The 16,916-nt window shown below is 41.4% G+C and overlaps 1 protein-coding gene across 1 annotated transcript; it reads left to right on the top strand.

The window, feature by feature from the left end:
• Window positions 1-376: 376 nt before the first annotated feature.
• eogt (EGF domain-specific O-linked N-acetylglucosamine (GlcNAc) transferase) lies at window positions 377-15,842 on the top strand. The gene is made up of 16 exons (XM_017450094.3): window positions 377-455; window positions 1,832-2,053; window positions 2,690-2,790; window positions 3,267-3,375; window positions 3,528-3,622; window positions 4,248-4,352; window positions 4,889-4,995; window positions 5,504-5,607; window positions 7,162-7,254; window positions 9,121-9,192; window positions 9,645-9,731; window positions 10,732-10,800; window positions 11,071-11,132; window positions 11,255-11,374; window positions 12,630-12,732; window positions 13,229-15,842. The coding sequence occupies exons 2-16, from the start codon at window positions 1,880-1,882 to the stop codon at window positions 13,373-13,375; spliced, it is 1,548 nt and encodes a 515-aa protein (XP_017305583.1). The 5' UTR covers window positions 377-455; window positions 1,832-1,879; the 3' UTR covers window positions 13,376-15,842.
• The last annotated feature ends 1,074 nt before the right edge of the window (window positions 15,843-16,916 follow it).

Genomic DNA, 16,916 nt, shown 5'->3' with positions numbered 1-16,916 from the left:
AAAAATTTGCTTCTGTTGAAATGGTTTGTATGAGACATAAACATTTACACGGTTTAGGACTGTTGCATAATTTAGCAGGTTTTGTAGGTAAAATATATTTTCAGTTAAAAAAAAACTAGATTAAAAAAAGATGTTAATTAATGTACACAATATATTTTTTAAACATTTAATTTGGGGTTTTGTGTAGAAAGTTTGCAAAGATATACCAGAGACAGTGATTTGTGATTTTGAGATGATTTCACAATTAATATTTCTCTAAAAACAAAAACTGTACATGAAAGTGTTAAATAAAATAAAATAAAATAAAATAAAATAAATGATTATATAAAAAAAGGCGCTAGTGTTTATATTAAAGCCAGCTCTCGGGCGCCCCCTGTGGTTAATCCTGCATGCCGGCTGCTTCCGGTATCATGGCGACCTGCGTCCTTTACTTCACTTTCCTATGATACAAATAGGTAAGTTACTATTCATGTCGTGCTCGTTCCTGTTAATTTATTCACGTTTTCTACTTTAGTGGTGTTTTAAGCAGAGTTAGAATCCCAAAGCACCTTTTTTTGTGTTCGAGTTTATAAATATCCAGGCGGGGGAAGTTCAACCGGAAAGCAGGCGGTTATGGTGGAGAGCCGCAGCTACTGGCAACCGTCACTATGGTGGCGGCGTTTTAAAACCCAGCCCGCGTGCACTGACTTTATCACTCTGGCCGCGTCCACAATGACGCCCTAGTCTGCTATGTAGGGTGTCAAAATAACACCCTAATGCAGTAGTAGCATCACTAGATAGTAAACAAAGCAAGTTATTGGATTGGTGATTGGAGTAAACTAATAAATGAATAAGCAGTCATGCTGCTTTCATGTGTGTGTGAGGGGAAAATGATCCATTTTAGAAATGTACCAAGCCTTTTGGAGAATTTTCAGCAGCGCAGAGTGAACTTGTGAAACTTCTTCACTGCTCTGTCTTTCTATCTGAAAGATAGAACTGAAAGTTAACACTTCCCTAATGGACAGTGCAGTGATTTTAACCTACTGACACATCCATGTACCATAATTACACGGTGTGAGTAGAATAATGATATATAACATGGCCTCGCACCTCCAGGGTTGAGGGTTTGATTCCTGCCACCGCCTTGTGTGTGCGCATGGAGTTTGCATGTCCTCACCCTTTTTTTCGGGGGTTTCCTCCGGGTACTCCGGTTTCCTCCCCCAGTCCAAATAACGTGCACAGTAGTCTGATCGGTGTTTCCGAATTGTCCGTAGTGTGTGAAGGTGTGTGATTGTGCCCTGCGACGGGTCGGCACCCCGTCCAGGGTGTCCCCCGCCTCGTGGCCCGAGTTCTCTGGGATATTCTCCAATGAATTAGCGTTGCATGAAGTCACTGGTGAGTGTATTTAACGTGTTTCGTACACGTTTCAAACTGGTGACTGATAAGGTCAGAGTGTCTAAACGTGCAGTGAATGAACACAGCATTTAAAACCTCAGCAACATTGCTGGACTTGATAGCACAATATTTATTAAGGTCGAACAGTATTTGGTTTGGGATGTAGAACATCTGGTTGGAGAACTTGTGTTTTTTTTTTTTTTTTGGTTGATGAATTTCCCTGAGAAACAGCATGGAAGACATAAACAATGGTAGGAAAAAGGTCACTAATGCTTCCTGTGTTATGAGCTGAGCGAGTTAGATCCGTTCATTCACAGGTTCCCACGCTGCAGCCTGACTCAGACCTTCACAGTAGTTGGACCCTGTAGTCTGTCTAACCTGTCTCTCTCTCTCTCTCTCTCTCTCTCTCTCTCTCTCTCTCTCTCTCTCTCTCTCTCTCTCTGTGTTCCTCTCTCAGGTAGGAGAGCGAGTCGGTGCAGACGACCGGAGCTGTGTGTGTGTGACTATGCCGTTATTTCTGCTCTTCACTCTCTGCACTTGCTCTGGTGCTATTGGTGATCCTCAGCCACTGCTAAACTACAGCTCTCTGAACCTGCCGGACCTCCACGTGCCCTACTTCCTGCACAGCAACACTCACGTGGCCAAAGTTTGCGGAGACGATCCGCTCTGCCCGTTTAAAGTAGGAAATTCTCTCTCTCTCTCTTTTTGTGTGTATTTTTTTCCCTTGATTTTTCAATACATTTTCTTTAATAAGCTGCAGTATCCTGTATTACGAACCTCTAAACTGAGTTTGATGATAAAGGTAAAAAATCTAAAGAAATCTGTCAAAAGTGTCCAATTGGAAAGATTAGTTTCTCCCGCTCTCTGTAGATGGTAATTATTGAAATGTAATCATGATACCAACGATATCTCAGAAACGTGTATCGTGACATAATTGATCATGATGTCAATATTATGTCATCATATCGCCCAGCATTAATAATCATTTTTGTTTAAATTACATCTAAAATTTGACACATCTAACCCAGGAATAGAGAAATATTCTAAATGATTTTATTATTATTATTATTATTATTATTATTATTATTTGGAACAATGAACTGCTTTAATTCTGTATCGTTGCGTTTTGATCTGTGACGGTAATCCCGATTAAAGTCGAGCACAACGTGACGATTGTGAAGTAACCTTGTAACCTCGAAAAACTTCCTTTATGAAACCATTACGCACCCACGGTCCTGCTTTTTTTCTTCACATTATTAATAACGGAACATTCTCTGGAGGCTTTGTAACCGCATGTTTTCCGTGCTGTCTGTAGGATGCACTGTCACAAACACAGTCGTGTTGGGGTTACGAGAAGGGCTGCCTTCCCGAGCACAGGTTCAGCTTCCCGATTTGCCCCAGCGTGGACTCGGCATGGTGAGATAAAACAGAATAATCATTCCTGGTGAAGGAATTTAGTCTAGGACTAAAGAGCTTGTTTTGAAGACCGTGCGTTTTTTTCCCCTCCTATATCGATTAGTGCTTGTCGTGGTGGTTCAACAAAAAAAAATGACATTAAACTACAGAAATCTAGATTATATGAATATTCAAATTGGAAACACCCACACATTATACATGTGATAAACCAAGGCTTATATTTGCATATTAGGACACGATTGGCTCTTATATTTTATGATGCAATAACAGTTGTTCAAACTCGGCTCACGTTTTCCAGCCTGGTTTTGAGCTGTGTAGTCTAATGAATTATTATTTAATCTAGAAAAAAACACAAATAATCATTTAAGAAAGTTAATTCCGGAAAGAAAATGAGTCCTTATTGGTGGAGTAATGTAGTCAAGCATTAAATCACTTATGCCTATGTCTTTGTGTGTGTGTGTGTGTGGGGATCGAAGGGCACGCTCGCTGCAGGCAGCTCAGGAAATCTTCTGGAAGCAGGCCGACTTCGGCTACGTTAAAGAACGTCTGAGCGAGATGAAGACTCTCTGCCAGCCTTTAACTCCCGTAAACAGATTTCCTCTCATTCTCAGTTCTGTGCTCTTATGGTTTCCTTTCTCTTTGGCTCTGAAGAAACGGCTATTATTTCATACGACCGGTAGAAGTTCAACTGGAATGTGACACACTGTTCTGTGTCCTTCACTCTTTTGCCGTTTCAGGGGGAATCCTCTCTGAAGTGCACGAGCCACCTGCGCTACTGCAGAGCCACCAACCTCTATCTGGACCTCCGGAAGCCCCGCAGGGGTCATGAGAGGTTAGTGACCGTGGTGAGAGTCAACAAGGTGGTGAGAAGGAAACGGACAGTGCGAAAAAGCTGTCCATCTGTTTGTAAAGCTCGTGAAGACAATGCATTGTGCATTTTGACGCGATCTGCTGTATACGTCATGGCTTTAAAAAAAAAAAAAAATTTAACACAGTACTACTTAGAGTTTTTTTATGTGACACATATGCATTCTGCAGACAGGTTGTATTTTAATTTTAAAAAAGTTTGACTTCTTCATAGGGATTGGTTAATTCAGAGGCCACACCTCCTTCATTGGGACTGACTAATGCAGAGGCCACACCTCCTTCATTGGGACTGACAGATACAGAGGCTACACCTCCTTCATTGGGACTGACTATCTCAGAGGCCACACCTCCTTCATTGGGATTGACTAACTCAGGCCACGCCTCCTTCTCTGAGACTGAACAACACAGAAGCCACACCACCTTCACTGAGACTGACAGACACAGAGGCCACGCCTACTTTAGGAGACTAAGACTGAGACCACACCTCTTTTACTAAATTTGGGTATTGTATAGTACAAGACAATTACAGTATGATAAAAAAAAACTCTCTCTTGCTCTGTGTGTGTGTTTGTGTGTGTGTGCGCGCGCAGGTATAATGAGGATTTCTTGCAGAAAGGTGAGGTTGGGGGTCGCTGCAGACTGAACAGCGGGGCGTTGGGGGCAGAAGGGCAGCACAAGAGCCCCCTGCAGTCCTGGTTAGTATGACGCTGTCCAAAATTAAATTACCACGCTAACACGTCCAGCGGCTGAGCTCCGAGACCCGGATTAACCCGAGTTAACCCCGATTAAATTAGACCGTTAGTGGAAGTCGTATTCTCAGTGGGGAGAAAATTTTTTTCTATAATTGTGCAGGTATAAATCATTCAGACACAGATGTGAATAACGTTAAGTGTGTGCAAATCGTCGTACAAGTAAATATCACACAGTACAATCCAATTAAGTCTAATATCACATTATTAGAAAAGCGATGCAAATAATAAACGACTGAGCGAAATTAACACTAAGGTCAACAAACATAAGAGATGTCTCCTATCCACCTAGTTATTAACCAAAAATAACTAGGACTAAAATAACTCGCCTCAGAATTTAAAATAATGAATATATCAAGACAGACAGGACGACGGTTATCCTGTTATCCTCTTAAGAAATATTTTGTAGATTAAAGACCTACCATTTACTCGGTTCTAGCCCAGTCAGCCATCTTGGATGACCCGTGACCACCTTTCCCCAGGTTCGCCGAGCTGCAGACGTACACGGAGCTCGACTTCCACCCTGTTGACGACGGGCGCTGTGACATCATCATCGAGAGACCGACGGTCTTCATGAAGCTGGATGCAGGTAGGTATGATTGGATTAGGTTGGTATGATTGGATTAGAAACGATGTTTGAAAGAGATACGTTTTCAACATCATGCCCGTCTGCCATATCTCTAGCGGACGTCTGCTTACCGCTTAAAATACCGTGTGAGAATGACGCGGATTTTAAACTGCAGCCGTTACACCAGAGCATGTGTAAGAGTGAGACTTTCCGTCACTGGTGTAAGAAGTAGCTCCGGTAACTCGCGTTTTCCGGAAGGTTTCGTGGTATCCGTACGCCGCACAAGGACGCCGGTAAATTTTTGGGAAAACCGTTCATGCTTCCCCCAGGAAAAGTAGTTCCAGCTCAAAAAGCACAAACGATACAGATTTATAGTTTCATTTACAACGCACTTTTCACATAAACCTTTACTTGACCGAATTCAATAAAACGCTGTGTTTAACACACGAGTTTAGATTTTCAACATTTATGTTATAATGCTTGAGTTTTTCAGTAACCTTTGATCTTGAGGTCCGTGTTTACTTTCCAGGTGTGAACATGTACCATCACTTCTGCGATTTTGTCAACCTGTACATCTCTCAGCACCTCAACAACTCGTTCAGCAGAGACATCAACATCGTCATGTGGGACACGGTATTAAAAACACACACACACACACACACGTTTCTATCCTTATGAAGATTAAAGGTATGCTACACCAAATGTTAAAGTAGATGAAGGTCAATTAAATTAAAGGTAAAGTAAATGAAAGTAAAGTAGAGTACTCAGTAAACATGTTTTCCTCTCATGGGAACCGGCCAAATGTCCCCACAATGTCAAACGTATCAGAAACAGACATTACGCCCTATATTCTAACGTTTTCAAACAATCGGCTCATTTGAAACGCTCTAAAATTAGAAAATGTACGTGAGAAATAGCTATAGCCGAATTGTGAACGATACGTGAAGTAAATATTTGTGCGTTTTATTTTTACTGGAGACAATCCAGACGTAACTGGAGAAAGCATATACCTCACTCTAATTGAGCTAGCATTTTCTCACTCTAATTGAGCTAGCATGACCAGACGGTATATATTTCCAATAATTAATTATAGCACCGTTTAAGAGTCTTTATCTACAGGTTTAACCACTATTTAGACTCCCATTAGGCTCTGAGGGCGGCCAGTTAATATGTACTTAAATGCTAAGGTTCGGGTCTTCGGATGGAAGACCTGCTAAATGTCTCTCCTTTAATCTGATGCCTTTTTTGTTTTGCACTAACACGGATTTAAATGCCACTAAAACAAGAGAAAACGAGTGTTTAAAAACGTACAACTTTTGACGGTGATAACTTTTGCACGAACTCAATCCTAACGTGTCCATTTGTGAATGTTTATGTTTTAAAGGTGTGCTATATTAGTGTTTATGGCAGTTTGGTGGCGAAGAGGAAAAAAGTTAGAACGTTAACAAGAACCCAGAATTTATAAGTACGCCCTGAATTTAGGCAGGTATGTAAGTATGGACACATGTTCAGTATAAAACCAGACTCGGACGCAGTTCAGACATTAGGCAGAGCTTCGTGTTTGCTTCTGAGCTTCCTGCTGAATCTCGGCCTCGTCTAGAGCCGCTTTAAGGGTCAAGAGGAAACGGGGTGTAAAACTGTATGATTTATGGACAGTGCTTATCCAGGCTTCCATTCCTGAAATTGTTTTCCCTGTTCTAGGAAGAGGTTGAAGAATAATCAGGTGGAAAGGGTTCCTGTCTAAAAAAAAAAAAAAATATTACTAAACTGATAATGCTACCAGGAGTGGCAGAAAATTAAAGGAAAAGTGAAATGTATACATTTCTTTATGATGCTAAACTGCTAGCGTAGCTTTAAGCTTATTTACTGGTTAGCTACACATTAGACAACAAACAGCGCTTGTCTGGTTGATTACATTTGGGATGCATTTATGTAAATATATATATTTTTTAATTACATCCATATTTAATTCATTGAGCTTCTGGAAATCAAGCAGAAGTTTTCTGTACTATATTTATTGTTACTGATTACAGTCACTGCAAATAAGTAGATTAAATGATGGTGCGTTTCATTAAATGAAATTAAGTAGCCTAAAGAAATGATCACCTGCATTCAGCACTCTCTCTCTTTATTCATTTATTTATTTATTCATGTATTTGTTTATTTATTTTTGTTGTTATAATTTAGAGTTTTTATGGTTACGGAGACCTGTTCAGCGAAACGTGGCGGGCTTTCTCTGATTACGACATCATACACCTCAAAACCTACGACACGAAAAGGGTAAGATTCTTCACTTCTCTACAAATGAAATCACATATCATAGATAATGATAAATCTAATCAGGTATTATCTACTGGCATCTCTGGACTATAAGATGCAGTCTGTTGAATTCCTTCCATCCATCCATCCATCCATTCATCCACCCGTCCATCCATCCATCCATCCAATCATCCAGCTGTTCATCCAACCATCCATCCAACAATCTGTTCATCCATCCATCCAGTCATCCATCCATCCATCCATCCACTCATCCACCCGTCCATCCATCCACTCATCCATCCATCCACTCATCCACCCGTCCATCCATCCACTCATCCACCAGTCCATCCATCCATCCATCCAATCATCCAGCTGTTCATCCAACCATCCATCCAACAATCTGTTCACCCATCCATCCACTCATCCACCCATCCATCCATCCATTCATCCAGCAATCCATCCACTCATCCATCAATCCATCCACCCATTCATCCGTCCATCCATCCATCCACTCATTCAACCGTCCATCGATCCATCCATCCAATCATCCAGCTGTTCATCCATCCATCCACTCATCCATCCATCCACTCATCCACCCGTCCATCCATCCATCCATCCATCCACTCATCCATCCATCCACTCATCCACCCGTCCATCCATCCACTCATCCATCCATCCATCCATCCATCCATCCATCCATCCACTCATCCATCCATCCATCCATCCATCCATCCACTCATCCATTCGTCCATCCACCCATTCAACCGTCCATCCGTCCATCCACCCATTCAACCGTCCATCCATCCGTCCATCCACCCATTCAACCGTCCATCCATCCGTCCATCCACCCATTCAACCGTCCATCCATCCGTCCATCCACCCATTCAACCGTCCATCCATCCATCCATCCACCCATTCAACCGCCCATCTGTCCATCCACCCATTCAACCGTCCATCCATCCGTCCATCCACCCATTCAACCGTCCATCCATCCACTCATCCAGCTGTTCATCCAACCATCCATCCAACAATCTGTTCATCCATCCATCCATCCACTCATCCACCCGTCCATCCATCCACTCATCCGTCCATCCATCCACTCATCCATCCATCCATCCACTCATCCACTCATCCAACTCATCCATCCGTCCATCCATCAATCCATCCACTCATCCACCTGTCTATCCAACCTATCCAGCCAACAATCTGTCCATCCATCCCTCCAATCTGTCCGTCCATCCATCCAGCAACCTGTCCATCCATCAGTCAGCCTGTCCGTCCATCCATCCATCCATCCAACAACCTGCCACTCCATCAGTCAACCTCCCCGTCCATCCATCAACCTGTTAATTCATCAAGCTTTCCATCCATATATCCATCTATCCAGTCAACTCTTGTTATCCACCATCCAGCCATCCATAAACCTGTCCGTCCATCCATCTATCCATCCATTAATCCATCCATTTTCCGCCAACCCGTCCTTCCATCCATCCATCATTCAGTCCTTAAGCATTTTTGATATGTTCACAAATTTTACATTTGAAGATCTAACCAAGGAAAAGACAAAAGTGAATTGAGTGTTTTATAGTGAATCTCTGAGTATTTTATACAGGTTTAACAGCTTTATTGTCCGAGTGCACCTGCTTTTAATAAAGCGCTCGTTTAGAGTCTCATTAGCATCCGACAGTGAGGACTTCGACACTGATTTAGCTTTTTCATCTCGTTTGGTCAGAGGCAGTAATAATGATTAAACAGGTAACAAATCATGAACTCCGGGTGTTACGATGCTGAAAGTGTACATCACCCAGAGAAATTCCGTAATGAAGTGTTACAGTGGTTGGAGCAGTTTGTGTTGAAGGCTGATGGTGTTTTGTTTTTCCATCACAGGTGTGTTTTAGGGATGCATTTTTCTCGCTGTTACCACGGATGAGATACGGCCTCTTCTACAACACACCCCTGGTGAGAACCTGTTAAAAAGATGAATTCAAAAAGAAATCTCATCTCCTGTCTGGTTCGGCATCACACAACCTGGAAATTCTGAATCACAAATCGTGAGGATTGTGTTTGTTTCATATGTATTAAAGTCGTGGCTTTGAGAGCCGCTCTGCTTCGCCCTCGTCTGTGTTTGTGCTCTACATACACACGGCTGTTTGTTGATGTATAGTTTTTTTGTGCCTTGAAGCGTGAAACGCAGCCGTGTGTTTCGTTATTATACACAAGTGAGGTCTCCTGATACATCTGTCTCTATGGTTAAAAAAAAGGGCCTTTATATTCATGGCCATGAGCACCTGAGATGAATCTACAAATGATTTAGAGGTAAAGTGTTTGAAACATGAGTGTAGGAGTAGAAGAGGTTATGCTGAAGTGTGTGTGTGTGTTTGTGTTTTTGTTTGTGTGTGTGTGATTGACAGATCTCAAACTGCCACAGTGAGGGAATGTTTAGAGCATTTTCTCAGCATGTCCTTCATCGACTCAACATCTCACAGGAGGGACCCAAGGTAGCGCACACACACACACCACACACACACAATGTAGTGAAAGGAATGGATGATAGAATGATAAGTGACAATCAGATCTGTGAAGGACTTCACGGGAAGAGCTACCATCCATCTATTGGTCGATTCAAGCTTCCATCCCTATATTCATCCTCTCAACCTTGCTCTAGTTCATCCATCCATCCATCCATCTATCATCTTTCAAACCATCTATTGGTCGATTCAAACTTCCATCCAGATATTTATCCATTCAGCCTTGCTGTAGTCTGTCCGTCTGTCCATCCATCCATCCATACATCCATCCATCTACCCATGCTTTGACCTTTCCATCTATCTTGTGACCTGGTCTGAAGTAGAGTGGAGAATATTCTGGATGAAACACACTGTGACACTCACTTCTCTGAGACTTCTGCTCTTCCTGTGCAAACATCTGTTTCCCTGTAACACACCAAAATTGATAATTGCGCGCACAGACACACACACACACACACAAATCGACTTCTAGACAGAAAAGATCCCACAACTGCACATCAGGTATCTAAAATATCATTATTAGGGTTTAATTAAAACGCACCACCACAAAACAGCCACTAGAGGGCAGCGCTGGATAACACAACTCCTGGTGTTACAGCCTGGGCCACATCATTCACCGAGCCAGAGGATATTCAGACAATACGTTAACCATGACTGGAGCTTGGTTTGGTGAGTCGTGAGAGGTAGATTTTCCCTAAATAGACAAGTCAATCACGGTGGATTAATAGTGTTCTCTCCTAATTCATTCAGATGTTTAGAACCAGGAAAAAGTCACTGCAAGTTGATTAAACATTACCAAAAGTAAAGAATTTTGTCTTTTAAGTGATTGATACTCTTTGAATCGTGGACTAACCTTGTTAATAATGATAATAATAATAATAATAATAATAATAATAATAATAATAATAATAATAACAATAAGTAGTTTCATATTGTCAGTAAACTCTGTCCTGGCTGTGTCGCGTTGCAGGAGGACCGAATTCGGGTCACACTTCTGGCTCGGAGCACAGAGTATCGCAGGATATTAAACCAGCAGGAGGTGAGAGTGCGCGCACACACACACACACGCACACACACACACACACACACACACACACACTATCTCTATCTGTCTCTGTCTCACCCTCATTGATTTATCAATCCAGATTCTTAACTGTGCGTTTAAACTCTTATTTGCACTTGGCTCTTGGAATAAATCCCTGATTTAGTTTGGCTTCTGTCCATAAGACAGTCAGTTCTCATTAATCACCTCCTGATCCCCTACTGTGTGTGTGTGTGTGTGTGTGTGTGTGTGTGTGTGTGTGTGTAGCTCATAAATGCCCTGAAGACTGTGGCTTTATTTGAGGTCAAGCTGGTGGATTACAAGTACAAGTGAGTGACAGAGTCATCCTGCTTCTCATCTCTGTCATGATGCTTATTGACAGCTGATTGATTGCACGTCTTTCTGGGTATTTCTTTGCGTGTGTATGTGTTTGTGTGTGTGTGTGTTGCAGAGATATGCTGTTCCTGGAGCAGATCAGAGTGACTCATAACTCGGACATCTTTATCGGGATGCATGGAGCTGGCCTCACACACCTTCTCTTCCTCCCGGACTGGGCCGTCATATTCGAGCTGTACGTGATGATCACACACCGAACTGCTTCATGTGGATGATTATTAGTTTTGATTTATTTATTGAATTTAAAATTTTTTCGTGTGCGACCCTGAACGCAAGAAGCAGAAGAAGAAGAAGGAGAAGAAAAAAATCAGCCATCTTTGACTTCTTTCAAAAACCACTTTCAGTTCACTGTATGTCCTCACTACATGGGGTGTAACATACCTGACTGAAGACTGGACATTCTCTTTTAGGATTTTGTAGTAGAGAGAAGAATTCATGTTTCCTTCAATTATAGCAAGTTGTCCAGGCCCTGAAGCAGCAAAGCATCCCCACACCATCACACTTCCTCCACCATGCTTGACCGTAGGTATGACGATCTCTATGTGGAATGCGGTGTTTGGTTTACGCCAGATGTAACGGGACCGCTGTCTTCCAGACAGTTCCACTTTCGACTCGTCATTCCACCGAACATTCTCCCAAAAGCTTTTCAGATCATCAAGGTGTGCTTCGGCAAAATTCAGACGAGCATTAATGTTCTTCTGGGTTAGCAGTGGTTTTCACCTCGTCACTCTTCCATGGAGACATTTTCCCCCAGAGTCTTTCTGATAGTGGAGTCATGAACAGTGACCTTTATTGATGCGAGAGTGGCCTGTAGGTCCTTTGATGTTGTCCTTGGCTGTTTTGTGACTTCCTGGATGAGTCGTCGCTGTGCTCTTGGAGGAATTTTGGAAGGACGGCCACTTCTGGGAAGGTTCACTAATGCACCAAGTTTTTCCATGTGGAGATAACGGTTCTCACTGTGTTTCTTTGGAGTCCCAGAGCCTTTGAAATATCTTCGTAACCCTTCCCAGACTGATGTATTTCAATCACCTTCTTCCTCATCATTTCTGGAATTTCTTTCAACTTTGGCATAGTGTGTTACTCGGTACGACCTTTTAACCGACTTCCTGCTGTTGAAAAAGTTCTATGTAAGTGTTGATGTGATTGAACAGGGTTTGCAGTAATCAGGCCTGGTTGAGTCTAGTCCAGCTGAACGACATTATGAACGCAGTCTCATAGATTTGCGGGATTAGTAATTACCGGGGAAAACACAATTGTGTCATCATTGTTACATTTATTTAGAGCGCCGCAAGGGTCATTTGTCCAAACAAGTGAGAAAATGCGTGTTTTAATCGACTCACGCTACGTGACTAAAGTAAAACATGCTTGAATTTGGCTCCCCCTGTGTTTGGGAGGTGACCTTGCGCCGTTTCTCTCCTGCTTTCTCGCAGCTATAACTGTCAGGATGAAAGCTGTTACCGCGATCTGGCTCGACTCCGGGGCGTTCACTACCTGACCTGGCAGAAAGCAGACAAAGTGTTTCCTCAGGATAAGGTACAATGATACAGAGCCTCAAAATCCACACACACACACTTTCACCTGAGAATGGCAGTATTACGGCAGCTTTCTGGTTATTGACCTTGTACTGAAGAAGTCAGAGGTTCTTGCAGGTTGTCAGAGGTTCAGACACACACACACACACACACACACCCACACACACACACACCCTCCCTCATCATCGTCATCATTCTTGCTGTCATCTATATTTCCAATGACTCATACGCATATTTTCTGGACAGCAGACTCATTTTCTTTTTGAAATTGTTTATGTATATTTTTTAATATAAAAATATGTTTATTTAAGCATTTTCTTTTTGTCCATCAAAACTAATTTAACTGCAGAGAGGAGTAAAAAAAAAACATAACATCATGTTCGCCGCTTCTAGTCAGTTAGTACTTATTTGAAAAAATAATATTTAAAGCTTTTTAAAAAATGTAACAAAAAGATTGTCCTATTTACATTATAGGTGTGTGTGTGTGTGTTTTGTAGGGACACCACCCTACACTCGGAGATCACCCAAAATTCACCAACTACACCTTCGACCCCAAGGAGTTCATGCGCTTGGTCATGCTGGCTGCAGATCATGTGAGGAGACACCGGGCATGGCGTTCCACACAGGGACGAGATGAGCTGTAGAACACACACACACACGCACGACTCAAACGCTTAGTGCTGATCCCGGATCAGAACTTGAATAAAACTCGCATTTATTTTGCATTTCAGAGCGATATGATGGATTTGGGAGGTGTGCGATTAAAGACAGGGGTCGGAAAGGATCTGAACACACACCGTTCGTTCACCGGAAAAGGAACGAGGTGTTCTAGAAAGTTCTCTGGCCGTCTTCTCGACGGCACTGACGTAACGATCCAAATGACCGCCAATGAAATCTCTCCGATTTTTATCAAGTGATGTCGAGAAGGCAAAAATGATCACGTGGAAATACCACAAACATCAACTCGAACGGAACTTTCCGATTGAGAAGTACGAGGTCATTTAGAGACATTTTTTCCTAGATAGTACTCTATTTCTAGATATTTCTTCACATTTCGTCTCCTTTCAAGTCTGGAACGTGTTTTTAAATCGCTTCAGTCGCTCAGCTAGTAATTGTGTCGATTCGTCGGCCGACAGAAGACGACAGTTTAAAGGTTGAAAGAGACGGAAGGTCTAAAAATAGATCCCAAAATTGTTTTAGCATCTCTTAATGAGAAATATTATCTCAATTCGCCTATGTACAAGATATTTTTATATATACAAGAAATGCTCAGTGGACAATATTGCAAAAATCATTATTTTAGACGTGTTGTACTCTAACACACACACTGTATTCAATTCTGTTTAGTTTTTTTGTGTGTGTGGGAAAGCTGCACTGAGGACCCAAGCTCTCCTGTATCAATGCCACAGCTTCATGTTTTGTCTTCGCGACCGCAGAGATGTGTGCGCAGTGGACGAGTATTTCAGCGTTTTGTGTTTTGTGCTGTTGAGATACAAATCTGTCTTTATGTTAGACAGATGTGCGCAGCTTTAAATCTCCTCAGACCGAGGAACAGTTTAACCACATAGTATTAAAATATATATATATCGCAGCATGTGCTTACTGTTTAGCCGAGAGTGCAATTTAGGAACGGCGGAAGAAGCGCGTGTATTTATTGCGTCGTTATTGTGCTGTTGGCTTTTGCACGCGCGCTGGGTGATTCTGTCCGTGCCGTGTCGCGCACGAGTGAGATTTGTTTGCATCGGAATGGGTTTATTGCCATTTAAATAGACCCGCAGTATTTATTTTACAGTAGCGCTAGTTTTCAGGTGGGTTTAGGGCTTAGTTTACAAACACCTTGACTGCGAAATTCACCGGCGTTCTGCGAAAATATGACTTATTGAAAGGGTTCTGCAAACAATCGGTCTTTTTAGACATTTCGTCTTGTTTCAGCCTTGAAATGATCTTGACACGTAATTCGCTTCTTGCTAGAAATAAGCGAAATTATCCTCCAGTGCTAAAAAAAAAACAAAAAAAAAAACAACGACAATTTCAAGCTTGAAATGAGACAGACTGCAGAATAATATGTTTATTAATCTTATATTTGTTTTATTACAATCTCACTCTGTTCTCAAACGCTCCAGCGTCCCCGTCCCCCCAACATGCATTAACAAATTCTACAAACAACCCAGAATATATATATATATATATATATATATATATATATATATATATATATATATATATATAATTTTATTGCTTCTGACTGAAGAATGTTTGACTGAATAATTCTACAAAATAAATGTGTTGAGTTCAGCGACTGCTCTTATGAAAGATATCTTTTGATATATCTCGGGAAAATATAGAATACAGACGCATTCAACGTATATTTCTCTTTATTTTGTTTTTAAACAAACCTACGGTTACTAAGCCTGTTTTTCTGTTCAATTTCAACCTAGACATCGTCTTATTGTCCTATTGCTAGATCACTTAGCTTCTTCCAAGCGTTTGTTTTGAGAGCGAAGCTGTTCTACCTGCCTGTAGAACAAGCTTGAAATGGGTCAACCTGTTTTGTCTAGAAATAGGCTGAATAGATTTACGTGCTATAAAATAATCCCATAAAGGGAAACATTAGGTATTTTATGTCTTTAAGATATCTTCACTTGCTAAGATCATTATTTGCGGTGAATTCTTTGCGGTTCTGTCCGCTGTGGTCATCGTACTCGGTACTTTTCCTTGCCGCTGGGGTCGTAGTGTCAAGGAGACCTTGTTTTGTACCTTTACCGTGTGTCTTTGACCTGGGAAGGTGCATTTAGCGTAACTTTTAATTCCTGTTCAGAATAAAGCTTTCAGCGACGTATCTGAAATCCTTGTTAAAGGTACGCTGTAGTCGCATTTCCAATTACGGTACACACGTTAGAGGTTAAATCGGCGACGAGGAAAAGTACCGTTCGGCGCTTTTATTTCCGAGCGCGTAGAAGGAGATAATGTTGAAAAATGTTCCCCATTTGAAGCGTGTCAGTATTTTGAATATTCTGAACAAATGAATGTTTTTGCAAAATGTGCATATGAATGTGTTTAAAACTTGAAATGAACTTATTTAAATAATAATAAAAAAAATTTTTTTAAAAAGAGCTTCCATTGTTTTCTCGCTTTCTCACCTTGAAAAATGTTTACGAGTTAGCAAATCAATAGTTTCAGAGCAAGCTGATCTCAAGGCAGGAAAGTTTTCTGCTTTGTGTGTGTGTGTGTGTGTGTGTGTGTGTAATTTCTAAAATTATTAATTGGACTGTTTCTGCTTGCAATCCCATTCGGCATCGCATTACTTTATCTGCTCGATATGAGCTATGAGTGCACCTCAAAGGGCACGAGTCCAGGCCTTACTGTCACCATCATTAATCTGCGTGACCTTAAAATCTCACCGCCATGTTTTTCCCGCTTAGATCTGGTTCTGTGACTCTTAGTGCACTAGATGGCAGTAAAAGACCACGAGTGATCTCTGAGATCAGACCGTTTTATCCAGCGTGAGACTCCCTTAAGTGGAACGTGACTTGGGAGTTGCTCATGTTGACACAAAATGTGAGCGAGATAAATAACTGAACGGTGCATGCTGCGTGATGTATACACAGTGTTTTGTTTTGGACGTACAGAATGTATAATGTATTCTTCTCAATATAGTAGACTTGTACAGAGAGCCCATTGGTGTTTAGGTGACACTTTTTCCCGGTTTTTACAAGACCTGTAAATACTAGTGATTTCTTTAAACGTTATTAAGCTGCATCAAAAATGCATGTAGGAGCATTGAATGCACTTATTGAATGCCAAACTCCATCCTCCATCCCAGTCGCACACACACACACACGCCCTCTATTTTGTATTGGAGTGGACTATGTTCATACAGGAAGTGTTAGTCAGGGTGCCATTATTTTGAACCCCCTGACAAATCCACTATAGTCTTGGACAATTTGATGATTTAAGGTATTTGATATGATGACATATTACACCTCGCCTCAGTACAATTTTCACCAAAGATTATGGTACTTAGTGGCCTGTTTTTCTATCGGTGCTATCAAATCGATTTTTGAACCATTTCCCACCAATTAATTCATAACGGAAAAGTGTTTTAATTGACGTTACTATTTTGTTCACAAGCCTAAATATTACATATATATAATCTATTATTAAAATATCTTTTCTCATCTCCTA

The sequence above is a fragment of the Ictalurus punctatus genome, chromosome 21 (assembly GCF_001660625.3).
Source record: "Ictalurus punctatus breed USDA103 chromosome 21, Coco_2.0, whole genome shotgun sequence".
Lineage (NCBI taxonomy): Eukaryota > Metazoa > Chordata > Actinopteri > Siluriformes > Ictaluridae > Ictalurus > Ictalurus punctatus.
Note: the sequence above shows the minus strand (reverse complement) of the source record. Positions and strands in the feature narration are given on the sequence as shown.